This window comes from Natrix helvetica (assembly GCF_964273705.1).
Source record: "Natrix helvetica genome assembly, chromosome: Z".
Taxonomy (NCBI): Eukaryota; Metazoa; Chordata; class Lepidosauria; order Squamata; family Natricidae; genus Natrix; species Natrix helvetica.
In genome coordinates, this window is record NC_138554.1 from 119,427,106 (window position 1) to 119,445,374 (window position 18,269).

General features: G+C 37.9%; 1 protein-coding gene across 1 annotated transcript in view; it reads left to right on the plus strand.

The window, feature by feature from the left end:
* The window catches only part of APBB1IP (amyloid beta precursor protein binding family B member 1 interacting protein), a 53,571-nt gene extending 36,205 nt beyond the window's left edge, over nucleotides 1-17,366 (plus strand). Inside the window, exons 10-14 of the mRNA XM_081932267.1 lie at nucleotides 1,503-1,613; nucleotides 9,842-9,940; nucleotides 10,297-10,414; nucleotides 13,802-13,905; nucleotides 15,996-17,366. Coding sequence (XP_081788393.1) covers nucleotides 1,503-1,613; nucleotides 9,842-9,940; nucleotides 10,297-10,414; nucleotides 13,802-13,905; nucleotides 15,996-16,574 — 1,011 coding nt within the window. The 3' untranslated portion in view covers nucleotides 16,575-17,366. The remainder of the gene's footprint in view (nucleotides 1-1,502; nucleotides 1,614-9,841; nucleotides 9,941-10,296; nucleotides 10,415-13,801; nucleotides 13,906-15,995) is intronic.
* The last annotated feature ends 903 nt before the right edge of the window (nucleotides 17,367-18,269 follow it).

An 18,269-nucleotide genomic window follows, 5' to 3' on the forward strand; every position in this document is an offset into this window, starting at 1 on the left:
AACTTCAGTTGGTCATCCACTGCAAAATAATGCCATCGTTTTTGCTTAATTTTAAAGAAATAGAATGAAACGGAATAGCTTTGCGTGTCAAAATGCAGACAAGAAAGCTGCCATTGTTTGGGCAAGGCCAAGGAGAGAATTAGCCCAGGAGCTGCTTCTGTTTAGCTCCTCCTCTTTTCTAGAAATCCTTCCAGAAAGCATTCTGGAATCCACTTACACAGATGCCTATTTTTCCTGAGTGCGTCATGTGACATATTGGGACTTCCCCCCCCTTCACTAAACCGGGCAGGGGCGGGGCCAGCACATGACGCATTTGGCCCACGGGCTGCGAGTTTGACACCCTTGGCCTAAATCATATAGTGGCATGTGTGTCCACAGCCCGGGATCAATCACGTCAAAATGGCTGCCATAACCATGATTCCCCCCCTCCCCCCCTATGGCTACATCTTGAGTTTTTCTGTTTTCCCCGTGGATACCCCTGCAGTTTTTAATTTGAAAGTGCTAAGTCAGAAGGATTCTTGGTGTTTTTTAAAAGGTATCTGCAGAGGGAAGAACCCTTTCTCAGCTTTTCTTGTGAATTAAGTTCTGAAAAGCTCCTAGTATTTAAAAAAAAGCAACTACAGTAGTCTTTGGCTTATAACAGTTCACTTAGCGACCGTTTAAAGTTACTATGGCTTTGACGTATGAACAGCTTTCACACTTACGACCATTGCAGGATCTTCATGGTCACGTGTTCAAAATTCAGGCACTTGGCATCTGACTCACATTTATGACGATTGTCCCGAGGTCATAGGATCCCCTTTTGTGACAAGCAGTGTCAATGGGGAAGCCAGATTCGCTTAATAACCGGAACAATTGCAGATATTCACTTAACAACGCTGGAAAGAAAGGTCGCAAAATCGAGCAAAACTCACTTAACAAATGTCTCACTGAACAATAGAAATGTTGGGTTCAATTGTGGTTGTAAGTTGAGGGCTACTTGTATTTGTACATGAGCCAGGAAGACTTTTTAGGCACTGTTCTATTTCCATTCAGATTGGTACTTCATCCACAGATCCTTCACTAGGAAACCTTGTTGCCATGGCAACCCATTAAGAACAGCCAATGTGCATTTTGTGATAGTAGAAACTTTGGCAGGAGTGCAAATTGGCACAGAATGACAGATGAAGTTTTCACCTATATACAAATAAACTTTCAGCATGAATTACTTAAAAGTCTCTTCCTCCTCCTGCCCCCATGAATTCTAGGCACCTTTATGAAACAGAATTGTAATATTTTTTTGTGGATTTATTTTTGCAAATGGTAGGTGAATCATTTGCTTCAAGTCCTCAGAAGAATAATGCTAGACATCTTTCCCATTGCTCCTAACTTAAAATGTGTTACAAAAGTTGCATTGCCATTAATTCTCAGATCAATAATTATCCAACATGGAAGTGGTGGCCTTCTTTTGAATAAATAGATAATTATTCTAATAACTAAAGTTTGTGTTTTTAATTTTTTAGACATCCCGAGACTTGGCTTGTTTCATACAGTTTGAGAACCTAAATGTTTATTATGGTATTCAATACAAAATGAAGTATAAGTCTCCTACTGATTATTGTTTTGTCCTAAAGGTATGTATTACAGAATATGCACTCTTAAGTTACTATATTGTGTACTGAGTTACATATGTTGATCATGTGTTCCTAGAATGTGTACTCAAAAATAATCCTTTCTGAGTTTAATAAGGTATAAGGGGTAACTGGAGAGAATAGTCAAAAAAGATTGCAGCTATAATAGTACAATCAAAGCTCCAGCCATTTTTAATGTGTAACACACACTAATAAAAAGCAAAGTTGTATAGACATCCTTGATAAGGGCTTTATATTATCTTATAATAAGAATGCAATGTTTAATTTTTCAGAAGAAAACTTTTTCAGTAGCCACATAAGGGTTTGATAAGGAGATTACATTATAATTTTAAGAAATGGGTTTGTGTTAAGACCACTGCTCGCTCATTCATAAATTATCTATTGTCAGGTTTGTGGATGATGCTAAGTTTTATGCAGGGTAGTGAAATACAAAAAGTAATTCATTTTCCAGATTGAATGAATGAACCATATTTTGGCATGCCATTCAAGCATGGTGGAGCAAATAATCTGCTTTAGGGTTGAGATGGACAGTTCAGTGGAAGTGTTATCCATGTGTGGCAGCTGTGAAAAAGTAGATTCCATGTCAGGGTTCATTAGGAAAGGAATGAAAATGGCAGGAGAACCAATTATTCAAGAACCAGTGGGTTCCTCTTCACTGAGTGCATTCACACACGAATTACATGGCCATTTAGAGGGGATATTTTAATTTGGATTCCTGCACTCATTGGGGCTTTGAGCTACAAAGAGTAAATGGTCCCTTCTAGTTCTGTGAGTCCATGGAAAGGATAACCCTTGGAAGAAAAGGTTCACATTGGACATTTTAGACTTTTAAATTGGGGGGGGGGGAGTGAGTAAGAGACAATGTGGTAGGAGTTATAAAACTTTATATGTATTGAGAAAAGGCAAGTATTTTCTCCCTCTCTCTTGCTCACCATATTTAAACCAAATATTACAAAATAATTCTGGGTAACAGTAATAAGCCAACGGAGCTACATCTTACATACTTAGTTACACAACAGCGGTTACTTCCCTAAGATGTGCTTAATAACCAATCACTTCGATAGTGTCAAAGTTATTTGAAAGCAATAACTCATGCATGGAAGAGAAAATCATAATAGTTACATGCTCTTTAGGTAACCTATAAGAAATGTAAGCCCTGAGCTATGTAAATTTGATTTTACGGAAGGGGATATATGAATGTAGCTGATACATGCAAACATTTGCTTACAAAAAGTGCTGCTGAAACAGAATCATCTAGGACAGTGTTTCTCAATGTCATGGTGTGGAATCCTGGGAATTGAAGTCCATCTTAAAAGTTGTTGAAGTTGATAACACTGAGCATCCCTTATGCTCATCAGCAGCCATATTTTCTATCATGGTTTCAAATTTTTAGTTTTAATCTTTAATCTAGAGCAGTGTTTCTCAATCTTGGCGACTTTAAGTCCCGTGGACTTCAACTCCCAGAATTCCCCAGCTGGCTGGGGGATTCTGGGAGTTGAAGTCCACGGGACTTAAAGTCGCCAAGATTGAGAAACACTGCTCTAGAGGGATGTTTAATCTACAGGCCGTTTGCCTGAGATCTTATCATGAACTTCCCAGTTTTAAGATTGTAAAGAGAGAATCCTTTTAAGTATTTTGCTGTTTTAGGGGCTGCTTGGTACAGATACATGGGAAAGGGCCTTTTTTATTTTAATTGTCAAACATGTACATGTAGATAACAGATATAAGTATAAACATGGACATGAGCAAGGAAATGAGTACAAATAAATGGGGAAAGTAAGACAGGGACAGTAGGCACGGTGGTGCACTTATGCACGCCCCCTTTACGGACCTCTTAGAAATGGGGTGAGGTCCACAGTAGACAGTTTAGGGTTGAAGCTGTGGGGGTTTTAGGATGTAACAACGGAGTCGGGTAGAGCATTCCAGGCATTGACTGCTCTGTTGTTGAAGTTGTATTTTCTGCAATCGAGTTTGGAGTGGATTACCTTGAGTTTGTATCTATTGCTTGCCCGTGTATTATTGAGGTTGAAGCTGAAGTAGTCATTGACAGGTAGGCCGTTGTAGCAGGTGATTTTGTGTACTATGCTTAAGTCCGACCACAGACAGCATAGTTCCAGGTTGTCCAAGCCCAAAGTTTCAGTCCTGGTGGCATAAGGTAGTCTATTATGAGTAGAGGAGTGGAGTACTCTTTTCATAAACTACATCTGGAGCCACTCGATTATATTAACGTCCAATATACAGTGTGGATTCCAGGTAGACGAGCTATATTCAAGAATTGGTCTGGCAAAAGTTTTGTATGCCTTGAGTTTGCAGTACAAAGTTACCGGAGAAGCTTCGCAAGATTAGGTTAACAACTCTTAGTGCCTTTTTAGCAATACTGTTACAGTGAGCTCTGGGGCTTAGATCATTTGAGATGAGTACTCATCTCAATATTTAATTTAATGTCATTAAATCCCAGGACATGATCCCTCTGAGGCTGTAATTGTTCCCTACTCCCTCCTTTCCGAAAGGGCATTAAAAGACATCTTTTTGATTTGATCTTCAGAGTTGTTTAAGTAATTTTCCCTTTGGTTTTCAGAAATTATATTCATCTTTTGATAATATTATGGTTTGCTTCATTCCCTATCTTGGGAGTTATCAGGAAGGTGCTAAAATGCTTTGAGTAAGGAAAGCTACTGTATTTTTCAGACTATAAGATGCACCACGATTTTGAAGAGGTAAATTTTAAAAAAAAGTTTTTGCACTTTGCAGCCTTCCCAAACCCACTGCACGCCTCGTTTTTTTGTTTTTGTTTTTAAAAGGAGGGGCATGCATAGCTTTGGGGGGCTTATAGAGTGCTCCTGGGGGTGCAAAAATGAGCCATTTTTCACAAAAATGGGCCATTTCCCCCCCAAAAAATAAAGGGGGATGCAGAGCTTTGGGAGGCTTGTAGAGTGATCCTGGGTGCTGGGGGGGGAGAAGCAAAATGCAGCCCTCCCCAGTCCTCAGGAGCAATTTGCAAGGCTCCCAAACCCTCTGCACATCCATTTTTACAAAGGGGGCTGGGTTTCAGTAGGCCAAAAATGCTGTGTTCAGTGTATAAGATGCACCCAGATTTTCACCCTCTTTTTTGAGGGAAAAAAGTGCATCTTATACTTCGAAAAATACGGTATCTTTTCCATATTGTGGGTAGCCAAAAGACAGGGGTCAGCCTGATGAAATGCTCGATCCTGCCAGCTATTTAAGAGTGTCAGATCTGTTGAATTAAAAAAATATAAATTTTGTTGCAATATAAAAACATGTTTTCAGCCATCATCATTTTATTGGTGTTAATTAATAACCAATTCTGGTTTGCCATCCTGGTTTAAATCAGAAAAGACTGCTCAAAATTTTGTCAACAGCATTTGCTTTTAGTCAAATTCAGGTTCCGGACACTATGTTATGTAGCATTTCTTCAGAAAATTTGAAAAGCCAACAACATTGCTCCTGATTATTATTATTGTTTTTTAAAAAAAAAAAAAAACCTTCACAGCTGGTGGTAGTAAGGTAATCTATATGTAAATTGGCTCTTTTAGTCAGTCTGTTGTGTCTTGGATACCAGGAGAATTTAATTATGCTTTATTGGCACAAGTTTTGCTTGAGTAACCTGAGAGTAATGGTGCATAATGTGGAATTAATCTAGGGTGAAAGAATTGGTACCCTGGGAGCAAACTGGCACAATAGCATCCTCTTATCCCATTTCCATTGCTTAGTGCTTCTCTTCAGAGCCCATGCATTTCGTCTTCCTAATTCTTTCAGATTTTGCTCTCTCTCAAATTGGGTTGCTGTATCCTTTAACAACAGTGTGGGTAGCAACACTGTTGTTTACTAATAGCATTTGCGGCTTTCCCTGAAATAAAATGGAAAAGATCATTCATCTGAATCTGGAATTTGTTTTGGTGGCTCCCTTGCCTGACTTCTTTAAAATAGCATAATAAAAAGGTAGCCATGCTGGAGTTTGGTTGAGTTGAGTTGAATAGAATAGAATAGAATAGAATGCCCCTGCTTAGGCAGGAAACCCTACACCACTTCAGACAAATGGTTATCCAACATCTTCTTAAAGACTTCCAGTGTTGGGGTATTTACAACTTCTGGAGGCAAGCTGTTCCACTGATTAATTGTTCTAACTGTCAGGAAGTTTCTCCTCAGTTCTAAGTTGCTTCTCTCCTTGATTAGTTTCCACCCATTGCTTCTTGTTCTACCCTCAGGTGCCTTGCAAAATAGTTTGACTCCCTCTTCTTTGTGGCAACCCCTGAGATATTGGAACACTATCATGTCTCCCCTAGTCCTTCTTTCTATTAAACTAGACATACCCAGTTCCTGCAACCGTTCTTCATATGTTTTAGTCTCCAGTCCCCTAATCATCTTTGTTGCTCTTCTCTGCACTCTTTCTAGAGTCTCCACATCTTTTTTACATCGTGGCGACCAAAACTGAATGCAGTATTCCAAGTGTGGCCTTACAAAGGCATTATAAAGTGATATTAACATTTCACGTGATCTTGATTCTATCCCTGTTTATGTAGCCTAGAACTGGGTTGGCTTTTTTGGCAGCTGCTGCACACTGCTGGCTCATATTTAAATGGTTGTCCACTAGGACTCCATGATCCTTCTCACAGTTGCTACTACTGAGCAAGATATCATCTATACTGTACCTGTGCATTCCATTTTTGTTGCCTAAATGTAGAACCTTACTCTTTTCACCATTGAATTTCATTTTGTTAGATAGTGCCCAAACAGAGTGTCCAAACTGTGTGTGCGGCGTGCATGCCCAAACTGAAAGGTGCGCAAATGTGCACGAATGTGCGTATGCATGAACATGCGTGAACACATGCATGCCCAAATGTGTGCAAATGCACGCATGTGTGCATGTGCACACACACATGCATGGACATGCGTGCATGTGCATCAGAGACTGAAGACCAGTTGGCCGGCGGGAGGCTGGGCATCCCAACACCGGCAGCGCAGCAAGAGGCAAGGTCTTTTTCTTTCATGAGCTTCTGTTTCATCATTTGCAGGGAAACAGAAGCTCACGAAAGAAACACCACAGAGATCTGACCTGGGGAGACAGTACACGTGCCAGCAGAGAAGATTCTGTGTGCAACCTCTGGCACTCGTGCCATAGGTTTGCCATCACGGTGTTAAGACAATGGTGATTAAAAATCAGTCCGATAGCACTTGTCAAACAAATAGATTTTATTAAAATGCTTTTTAAAATTCATTTAATCTTTAAAAGGTACTTCCAGCCACTTTCTGGTCTTTCTAAAATAGTGTGATAAGGAAAAGGGTCTGACATGTTTAGAGATCCCAGCATCTTCAAACATGGTGTTAGAAACATAATAGTGGTGTTTGGATTATACAGCTGACCCATTCTCGTGTTTTCTCGTGCATGCACAGAAAGCGGTGTGCGTGTGCAGAGGAAGCACGTACTTACATTTGCAAAGTGATAGGGAAGGTAAATGAATCCCTCCTCTGAGTCAACCTATTCTCCAAAGCACCAGAAGGCAAGACAAAAAGCAGTGGTTAGAAACTAATCAAGAAGAGAAACAACTTAGAATGAAGGAGAAAATTCCTGATAGTGAGAAAATTAATCAGAAGAATGGTTTCCTTCCAGAAATTGTGGGTCCTCCAACATTGGAGATTTTTAAAGTAGATATTGAACAGGTATTAGTGTGAAATGGTACAGAATCTCTGCTTGGGGAGTGTTGGACTAAAAAACCTCCAAGGTCTGTTCCAACTTTGGTATTCTGTTACTCTGTTAAGGTGACCAGGAAGGGAGTCACTTCCTGGTACTTCCTTTTTTTTAATCCCAATGGTGAGGTCATTCTGATTAAGATTAAATCAGACCTATCTACGACCTATCCGCTCTCACAGAGAGGGACTCCTCCAGGTGCCATCCGCCAAGCAGTGCCAGCGGGTGACGCCTAGGAGTAGAGCCTTCTCTGTGATGGGCCCAACCCTCTGGAATGACCTCCCCCCCCCTGATATTAGAACTACTAACGACCTCCGCTCCTTCCGACAGAAGCTTAAGACCCACCTGTTCCAATTAGCTGGCTTAGCCGATTTATAGCTCCATCTTCCACCTCCTGGCAAATATTTTATTGTGGAATTTTTAAGGGAATTTTAATTTTATTTGTATTTTAGCTAAATATTGTACAGTATATTTTCTACCTCCTCCGTCTACATCTATGTCTATGTTTATGTATATCTATATGGTTTTAACAATGACTGTACACCGCCCTGAGTCCTGTTTAGGAAAAGGCGCGGTCTAGAAATAAAAGATTATTATTATTATTATTATTATTATTATTATTATTATTATTATTATTATTATTATTATTATTATTATTATTATTATTATTATTATTAAATTCTGATTAAATTGACATAATCACAGAGAAACTGCCTACATCACCTGTTTTTTTTCCATATTTCTCCTCCCACCCTGGAGACTTTTAGTCTTTCTTGCAGTCAGGAAAAAAAAACCAACCCTAAAATGAGTTCCCAGTATTTATTCCTTATCTTAATGAGTTTTCAGAAAGGTGGTAAATTTGGTGCTATAACCAAGAAGCTTTTACTTAAAAAAAAAACTTCTGAGATGGTATTTGCCCACTATTTTGGGTAGCTGCCCAAGATTTTGTCCAGTGTACCATGCCACCCCACTTATGACAAACTATGATTTAAGATATTTTATATACAGTTCCATTTTGAATGTCTGAAATAGTTCTCCCTTCCTATCATGTCACAAATTAAAAGTATTTTGAAGGTGAAATGCACAAAATGAATTTATTGGAGCATTTGGCTCTGTAGCCCTGTGCCATGTTGAATTGTGGTATGTGAGAATCAAATATTACTCTCAAGTTTATTTAACAAAATCAAGTCAGACCTTGCCGCGCAAGACTTTTTTTTCTGAGAGAAAGAAAATTCTTCTTGAGGAGATGGTTTGAGTGATAGAAAAAGAATAGTTTATCTTTATTTTTTTAAAAAAAAAAATTGAGAAAATCTAGAATAATATTATTCAGAAAATGAAATATAAAAAAATAAACATTATTTTAAAATGCGTAATCTTCTGCTTGCATGTTTCTGTATATATTTCTGCAAGTTCATTTCATGATGAATTGATTCTACTCCACAAGAGATTATGCCCAATAAATATGTTGGCCTTTAAGATGCAATAAAACTATTTTTTATTGCGATAGAGATGAGAACAGCAAAAGTAAACATTTAAAAATAGAAAAGTATCTGATGCCATCTGCTGGATTTACCATGTCATTGCAAAACTATTAGCTATTTTTGTAAGACACACTAGCTACAGATTATTTAGTCAGTAGATTGGACCAGTGTTGGTACATCAGTGTCAGAAGAAAATTTACAGACTCTTTTGCATTGTTGATACTTGTCAATAATCACATAGAATTAATTTGACATGTAAATTAATCCTGGGAGTTTGATTGATGAAACCTAGTATCTTACTCATGGTGTTGAATAAATGTGATGCGTTGTCCTCAGATCCTAAGGTGATGAAAATGTAAAATGAGAGCAAAAATATTAGCAGAAAAGGATGGGAAATTATTTGCTTTTGGAAAATGCACATAGTAAATTTGTCTTCCTGTTTTAATTGCTTCCAGATCACAGTTAATAACTTTCCAAGTATTATGTTTAACTTCAGAATTCTGAAGTGCTTACAATTACTTTTAGCTAAATAATATTCTAAGCTGTTTCAAGTCAAATTTCCTTTGAATAGAGCATAAATATTTATAATCTGTGATGTTCTGAAAATGGCTTTGTGTGATTTATTTACAAATGCACATCCAATTAGTTTCCTGTTAATTTGACATTTCATTATTTAAAGCACATTTATCCCAATTCCTTTGTAATCAGTTAAAAATAAAGATAGCCCTTGCTTGAAAATTTGCAGTCTAAAATGACTATGAGAAAAAAGAAGAGATGGAAAGTGAAGAATTTTTTAAAGGTTTGACTATATTTTTAGATACCAATTACAATCACGTAACTCCCATTAATCTTTTGGAAGGACTGGTGAAAAATATTGCTTTCTTCTCAGTGGTTTGTGGTTTGAAGTAGCCAAGATATAGTGATAGAAGAAGAAACCTTGTTGGAAAGTTGGTTTGTCTACTTGGGTTATTTCAGCAGATTTTTAATGATTAAAAAAATACTATTGCTATTATTATTTATAGCATCCTCAAATACAGAAGGAATCACAGTACATCAAATACCTATGCTGTGATGACAAGCAGGCTCTACATCATTGGGTAACTGGTATCAGAATTGCAAAGGTAAGAAAAAAAAGAGATATTTCTCAGTAATAAAGGAGAAAGTAAATGGAATGATGAAAATCAAAAATGCATTACCCTCTTGTGAGTGATAAAACTCTAGTAAATAAACGTAGCCATAGAGTATGTAGAACAGAATTTGTATTGGGAAAATAAATTACTTTGTCAAACAAATAATAGGCTTTCAACCTATTAGTTTACAGTCCTGTTTAGTAGTTCATCGTTTTTATGGAAGGGATTTGAAATGAACCACTGAAGAAGGATTTCTGTTAAGAATTGATGGAACAAGCAGAGAAATGCATGTTCATTTTTTTTTATGATGGGAAATCTGTCAGATGTTTGTGGTGCTTATTTTTCAGTATGGAAAGGCCTTGTATGATAACTACATTGGTGCAGTACAAAAGGCTGAGTTAGCTTCACGTCTGGCAAAGCCAGGAAATACTAAATCCATAGCTTCTGGGGAATCATCTTCAAAAGGTATCCAAATTATTTATTTTTTTTAAAGAAATTATTGTGAGGTTTATAAGCTCAGCTTTTTTTCCCCCTACCATCTTGCCAATCGCTGTCATTGTCTTAACATGTTCAATAAAAGCTCATTTTAGGACGTGAAGTTTTAGTAACTGAAGACATTACAATCTGCAGCAGGACAGTAAAGTCATTTATAACTACTGGATGTAAACCTGAGAAATTTACCCAAGTCATCAGTGCTCATTTTATTAATAGTAATAGAGAATAACAATTCTGCAGTTCCAAAGTTTAGAGGGGGCCAAAATGGTAAAAGAGAAAAGTTCATTCAGTAACAATCGATGGATCTCTCCTGCAGGAGCAGATTCCACGGGATGGTTGCAGGACTTATAAATATGTTTCAGTGTAAGCTTTTGCCTCACACTGTCAAACTTTACATTTTGCACATACAGAAATGTTACTTCTCCATCCTAAAATATCCCGACAGGCCCACTAATTTGTTTCTTGGTTTCTTTGTAAATGACTGATCCATTTAGAGTTACGTTTGGCAGTTCGAATCTCACCAGGTTCAAGGTTGACTCAGCCTTCCATCCTTTCAAGGTGGATAAAATGAGGACCCAAATTACTGGGGGCAACACGCTGGTTCTGTAAACTGCTTAGAGAGGGCTATAAAAGCACCGAGAAGCGGTATATAAGTCTTAAGTGCTATTGCTAATGGGAAATGGCCTTTATTTGTCCCCATAACACGATCTCAATTAGCTTGCTAAGGTGTCGTTCTTGTTAAGTCCTAATCACCACAGTTCAGGCCAGATTTGCACTGTCGTGATCCATTGCCAGGGCAGCCACTCACCGTTTTCTGAGTACCGCACTGGTTGTTGTCATTCTCCATCATCTATCTTATCCTTTACTAAGGTATCCCTGCAGCCATGTTTAGAAGCTCTGCTGTTTTCTGTCCTGAATCACTTTAAGCCCTTTTGAGCAGTTCATCTACCAGGCTTTATTCCAGTCTAGGATATCCTCAGCTTTGATTAGCTATAATACTTGGTAGCCAAGGTGGCACAGTGGTTAGAGTGCAGTACTGCAGGTTACGTCAGCTGATTGCTAGCTGCAGTTCAGCAGATCAAATCTCACCAGGCTCAAGGCCTTCCATCCTGCCGAGGTGAGTAAAATGAGGACTCAGATTGTCGGGGGCAATATGCTGACTCTGTAAACCGCTTAGAGAGGGCTGTAAAAGCACTATGAAGCGGTATATAAGTGCAATTGCTATCCTATTCCCTTCCAATGACAGATCACTACCCTCTAAGGCTACTTCGTGCTGGGCTGCTATATCCTCTACTAGTCAGCTTGGTTATATTTTTCTTCTAGTTGATCTAACAGTGACCATAAAGACTAATTGTCCTGCCACTTTCATTACCTCTTATGCCAGAACACACTTGCTATACCTTTACATTTCTCAGTGGCCATTTTTAGAAGTTTTTTCCCAGTCCAGAAGAAGCACGTTTTGTTTTATTTCGTACCTCGTGGCTTCTCTCCTTCACTGGTTTCCTTTCTCTTTTTAAAAACTATAGGCACAGAATATATATTGAAGGAGTTCTACTTCTTTTGTTCAGTGAGTCTGATTCTTCATTGCTACAGAATTTCTATCCACTTGTAGCAGAATTTAGGAACGAAGGAACAACTGTTCCTTGTGTTCACTGTAGCACCCAGAGCAGTGATGCTACAACTAGAATGCCAAAAAAAATCCCATGTTAAAGGTCTGGAGAGGAAGAAATAATCCCTAAAATTTTGTGTTGGCAACTGCTAAAGTTCCCTGCATAGGAAGAAGATCAAATAATCAAGTGCTATGATAGCCATGTTGAACTTGATGGACCTTCTTTCTAGGGTCCTCTTTTGCTGTCACTTTTATATATTTCATTACCTCAGGTGTATTGCCAGAGCACTACAATCCAGAGTAGGATAGCTAAATTGGTTTCAGGCACAGCCAAAAGCAGCATACACTGTTTCCCTGAAAATAAGACCTCCCCGGATAATAAGCCCAATTGGGCTTTTGAATGCATGAACTAAAATAAGCCCTTTCCTGAAAATATTGCAACACAGCAGCAGCCATTAGGTGACCACGCTCGCCGCCTCCTGCACCTCAAAAATAATAAGACCTTCCCGAAAATAAGGCCAAGCACTTATTTTGGGTGTCAAAAGAAAATAAGACCCTGTCTTATTTTCAGGAAAACATGGTAGAAAAGAATGTGAAACTGCCTTCAGCATCAGTCAAAACTTTCTACATCATATTTCTTTTAAAGCAACTATATTTTGCTCTCCCATTTATTACACTGAGTTGATATTCCAGTGCAAGAACTGCTTTTTTCAAAAGATTCAGTTTTCAGATATTCTTGACTAAACGGGTGAATAATAGATCATTCTCCTAACCTACTAAGCTCTTAAAAATTGTACACATGGTAGTTAAAAACAGAAGTACATCTGTTTTCATTTGGTCCAGAGTTTGTCATAAGGATGACTTGATGTCCATGCTCCTTTTGGAAAGTATGAATAATATTCATCCGCCATCACCAATTTATAAGCTATTTTAGTGAGATGGAAAGAGTAGCATATTCTCTTCACAGCAGGGTTTCAGTAGAAGTCTGAACAAGGGTTGATTGTCCAAAATAATGCAAAAAATCAAATCTGTATAGCAGTATGGAGTTTAAGTGCTGGCCCTTTTTCTCTGTTCCTTCCAAGTTAACAGATACCATATTTTTCGGAGTATAAGACGCACATTTTTCCCTCAAAAAAGAGGCTGAAAATCTGGGTGCATTTTATACACTGAATACAGCATATTTTTTTGCCTCCTGAAACCCCGCCCCCTTCACCAAAATGGCTGTCCATAGCTTGTAGGAGGCTTTCAGAGAGCTCTTGGGGGCTGGGGAGGGCAGAAATGAACCAAAAAATTGACAATTTTTTTGCTCAATTCCCCCCCTCCAGCCCCCAGGAACACTCTATAAGCTTCCTAATGCCCTTTTTGTTGACAAAAAATGGCCCATTTTCACAAAAAAGGACCGTTTTTTTTTGCTCGTCCTTAACCCCCAAGAACACTCTACAAGCCGCCTAAGGGCTATTCATGCCATTTAAAAACGGTCCATTTTTGGGAGGTTTGCAGAGTGCAAAAACTTTTTTTTTAATTTGCCTCTTCAAAACCTTGGTGTGTCTTATAACCCGGTGCGTCTTATACTCCGAAAAATACGGTACTTAATGGCCTAGAAAAGTATTTGAAGTATGTTTACAACATGATTCTCCCTGGGTTTGCTGGTTTCCTGTCTTGCCAACCTCAATTCTTATTGTTGTTTTTTGTTTAAATCTAATTATTTTTAGTATCAAACCTCTTTTTTCTTCTTTGTTGTATTATAGGTAGCTCTCATGCCAATGGACAAATCCCCCAAAACATAACCCTTAATACAGAAAACACTGCAGAAACTGGAAAATCTGCTGTGATACCAAAGATACAAATTAATGTAAGTATGCAAGAACTGAAGTCCTTCCTACCTTTTTGGAAGAAACGGTCTCCCAAAACTAATTGATCTTTTTTTTTTTTTTGGCTAAGAAGAAGTTCTCTTCCTTGCCAGAAATGGGAAATTAATGCTGGAAACTGGCAAAAAAAAAATAGCAAATTGTGGTCACGTGATTGGAATGTTGTAAACGGCCATTTGCCAAACACTCCAAGACAATCACATGTCCACAGGGATGAGTGTGGGTGTTGAAGCTTTGGAAACATATTGTAAGCGGCTTTTGGAGGGTTCATCTTAACTTCAAACAGTTATTAAGCAACTGGTTGTAAGTTAAGGACTACCTGTACCTTGCCTGAATTTTAGTTCAGACTGTTTTGTCCCTTCTAGTCCAAAATTGCCCTTGGCAGTGGCTAAGGGCACCTACTCCATCTATTGTCCAGTCCAGAGTATAAATATATACCGTATTTTTCGGAGTATAAGACGCACCTTCGTTTTTGGGGAGGAAAATAAGAAAAAAAATTCTGCCTCTGCCTACCATCGGTATTCATCTGGCTAGCATCCTTAGTAAACAGCCTGGTCAGCTTCAGCACATTAGCCTGATTCAACATGAGTAGCTGAGATTGGCCACCCAGAATCCCCCCAATCAGCTATTCCCATAGGTGAACTTTAGCAACAGGTTCACTGGTTGTGAGTGCGTGCGTGCCTTGTTGGGGCTGATATACAGCTTCAAAAATTCAACTGATCGTCACAGTGCACTCCGGTGAGTACAGCAGGCCAAAGGGTGGGGGCTGGAAGGTGGGCGTGGCTACATTCAGTGTATAACACGCACACAAATTTTCACGCTCTTTGGGGGGGGGGAGTACGTCTTATACTCCGAAAAATACAGTAATTGCCATATATCAATTATTCTATATCTATTTTTTTTAAAAAACCTTAAAAGGCATCACTTATTTTAATGTCATTTTAAAAAAGCTTTTAAGCATTAGTTCAATATAAAAAATGTTAAATTTTGCTTCCAACCTCTTCTATTAAGTCTTTTTGTAAATTAATATTTCACAAGGGGAAGGGGTAGCATAAAAGCTTAGAAATTAGAATACTGTGGTTATTTGAGATACTGAATGCAAGTGAACATTAGGGATGGCTAAACCTCTCCTTACGCTTCTCCTTTATATATATTAGAATACTGTGGTTATTTGAGATACTGAATGCAAGTGAACATTAGGGATGGCTAAACCTCTCCTTACGCTTCTCCTTTATATATATTAGAATACTGTGGTTATTTGAGATACTGAATGCAAGTGAACATTAGGGATGGCTAAACCTCTCCTTACGCTTCTCCTTTATATATAAAGGAGAAGCGTAAGGAGAGGTTTAGCCATCCCTAATGTTCACTTGCATTCAGTATCTCAAATAACCACAGTATTCTAATTTCTAAGCTTTTATGCTATTTATAAATAATTTTTGGTGTCATAACTAGTTTGATTTAAAAAAAAAAACCATGTTTATTCCAAAATCATTGTATATATATTTCTGCTAACATTTGTGACAATTCCTCCTAAAATGATATATATTTGCACGTTGTTTCCATGAGGTGTGCATTTTATATAATTCTCTACCTATGCATGTGTGTTGCATTATAAAATTATAATTGCATTTAGCAATTATAATTGCAAAATTCAAATAAGCTAGATTTCAGTTCAGTATTTATTCATATGGGAAAAATTCACAGGTAAGTTAAACATTTGCCCCTGATGAATGTAAAAATATTTGATATTTGTTTTTATCAGCATTAATCATGGTGAAATCAGGGAGTATTTAAATAGTTGTTTTTCAACCTCAGCATTTGTAAGATGTGTGGACTTCAACTCCCAGAGTTCCCCAGCCAGCACACTGACTAGAGAATTTGGAAGTTGAAATCCACGTATGTTAAAGTGGTTGAATGAATGCTATAAATAATTGATTCTTGAATGATAGGCAATGTACCAGTGGGAACATCTTGACTTAATACTCTTAAATTATAAGATTATTATTCAGGAAGTCCATAATTACTTGTAATTTCTTAATCATATGCTAATCATTTTAAAATCATTTTTAAGGTTAAAAAGCAAGATGATACTTTCAATGTTGGTCAAGCATCATCCCTACCTGTACAACAGTTGAAACAGATCCGCAAACCTAGTGGTTTGCACCCTCCTCCCCCTCCTCAAAGACGGTCTTCTGCTATTACTGCTTCATTGGATTTATCCGCCATTGCCGAGAGAGAAAATCCAAATTTCCTATCAAATTATGAAGAATTTCCACCACCTCCTGAATTTATACCACTTCCTCCCAATTTGGAAGATATGCCACCGCCGCCACCACCATCTCCACCACTACCTGACTACTATGAATCTCCTCCTGATTTCACTCCTCCCCCACCGCCATTTCTTCCTACTGGCATTGGCTCTGCAGAACTACTACCCCCTCCACCACCGCCCTCCTTCTCTGCCCCTTGTCTTCCTCCTGCAACCAAAAAGAAACCACCACCACCTCCTAGAAGACAAGAAGAAGGTGCTTGTCCGGTTGTAAGACCAAAACAAAGCGGATCAATTTCAAGGGAACCTGCTTCTGGACAAGGAGATTTCATGTCTGATCTCATGAGAGCATTGCAAAAGAAAAGGAGTGAGTCCTCATGAACTAAGTAGTTTTTAACATTAGGTGATCTAAGGGAGTATATGCTAGAAAAAAAGTATGGTAGACACAGACCAAAGGTTTGGTCCCATTCTTTTTGCTTGAAGACTAAAATATTTAATCAAGCATAGGAGAAGTCCTGAAGGAGAACAGGTTCCAAAAAAATTGTTTGATTAGATCCAAAAGTTTTTTTTAAGAATCAGGGTTAATTTAAAAGCTGATTACTTTAATAAAAATCTTTTTTTTTTCAGAGTTCCCTCCATACCAGTTGTATGTGAGAATAGCCTAGATAAGGCCTTGGCAGTTTGGCCCATCTAAGCATAGGCTAAAACACTTTGCAGAAATAAGTGGTGTTAACATTGAATAACAAATTCATTTCATAGCTTGTAACTTCCCTCTTTCATTACGGGATCAAAATCTGCCCCATCTACTTTTTTGTTTCCCATTGTGGGTTTTGAGAAAAGGCAACTCACAACTTTACTATGAATGTTATAAAATATATTACAGCTGTTTCCTCAGTTTCTTTCAAAGACAAAGTGAAATTTGTTTTCAGTGATACTATCTGGCAGGCAATCTGCAGTGTTATTTATTTGGTTTAATGCAGGATAATTCCTTTGGAGATAGCTTTAACTTTTCCATTCCCAACTACAAATGTAGTGGTTATATTAAGTGATATCTAAAAATGTTTATCTCAAAGAAAGTAATTTATTTCTTCTTATATACATATATTTTATCATGTATATTTCATTTTTATTCTCCTTCACTGAAATCTTCTTAAATAAAACTTATTTCTTCAACCCAGTGTCTAAATTAATGAAAAGCATACACTTAGGAAATTAATGGCTGCATTCATGTACTATATTAAGCCATGGTCTGTTTTATGCTTTGGCTTCTATAATACTAAAACTTTTTTACAGATACATCAATTCACATTAAGTCAAAGTTATGATGGTGCTAAAAATTAAAATTTAAAGCAAATCTACAACTAAATAATAATAATAATAATAATAATAATAATAATAATAATAATAATAATAATAAATATTTATTTCTTAGCTGCACCCTCTCCCGAAGGACTCAGGGCGGCGTACAATAAAACATAGGAAATAAATATATAAACAAACATACATATAACAAAAACATATACCAAGACATATACATATACAAGGAGGAGGTGAGCTGATGAATAAAAAACAATTAAAAACACAATGTTTAAAAACCCCTAAATAATTTAATGCAATTAAAATACCCCAAATAAAAAACCCGTCAGGAGCGATATAGTTGGATCAAAGTTGAGCCAGGCCAGCTACTTGAAATAGGTGGGTCTTGAGCTTTACACGAAAGGAGCGGAGGTCAGAGGTATTCCTAATATCCGGGGGGAGGTCATTCCACAGGGCTGGGCCCGCCACAGAGAAGGCTCTACTCCTAGGCGCCGCCCCCCGGCACTGCCTGGTGGACAGCACCTGGAGGAGACCCTCTCTGTGCGAGCGGATTGGTCGCAGGGATGTAATGACCTTTGGAGTATCCCTCATTCACTTGATCCTATTATAGTCATTATATATCCCATACCCCCTCCCTCGCAGAGTAGAGAGATTGAAGAGGAAGGGTTTGCAAGATAATATGCCTGTATTTTTTGGAGTATAAGATGCTCCGGAGTATAAGACACACATTAGTTTTGGGGGAGGAAAATAAGAAAAAAA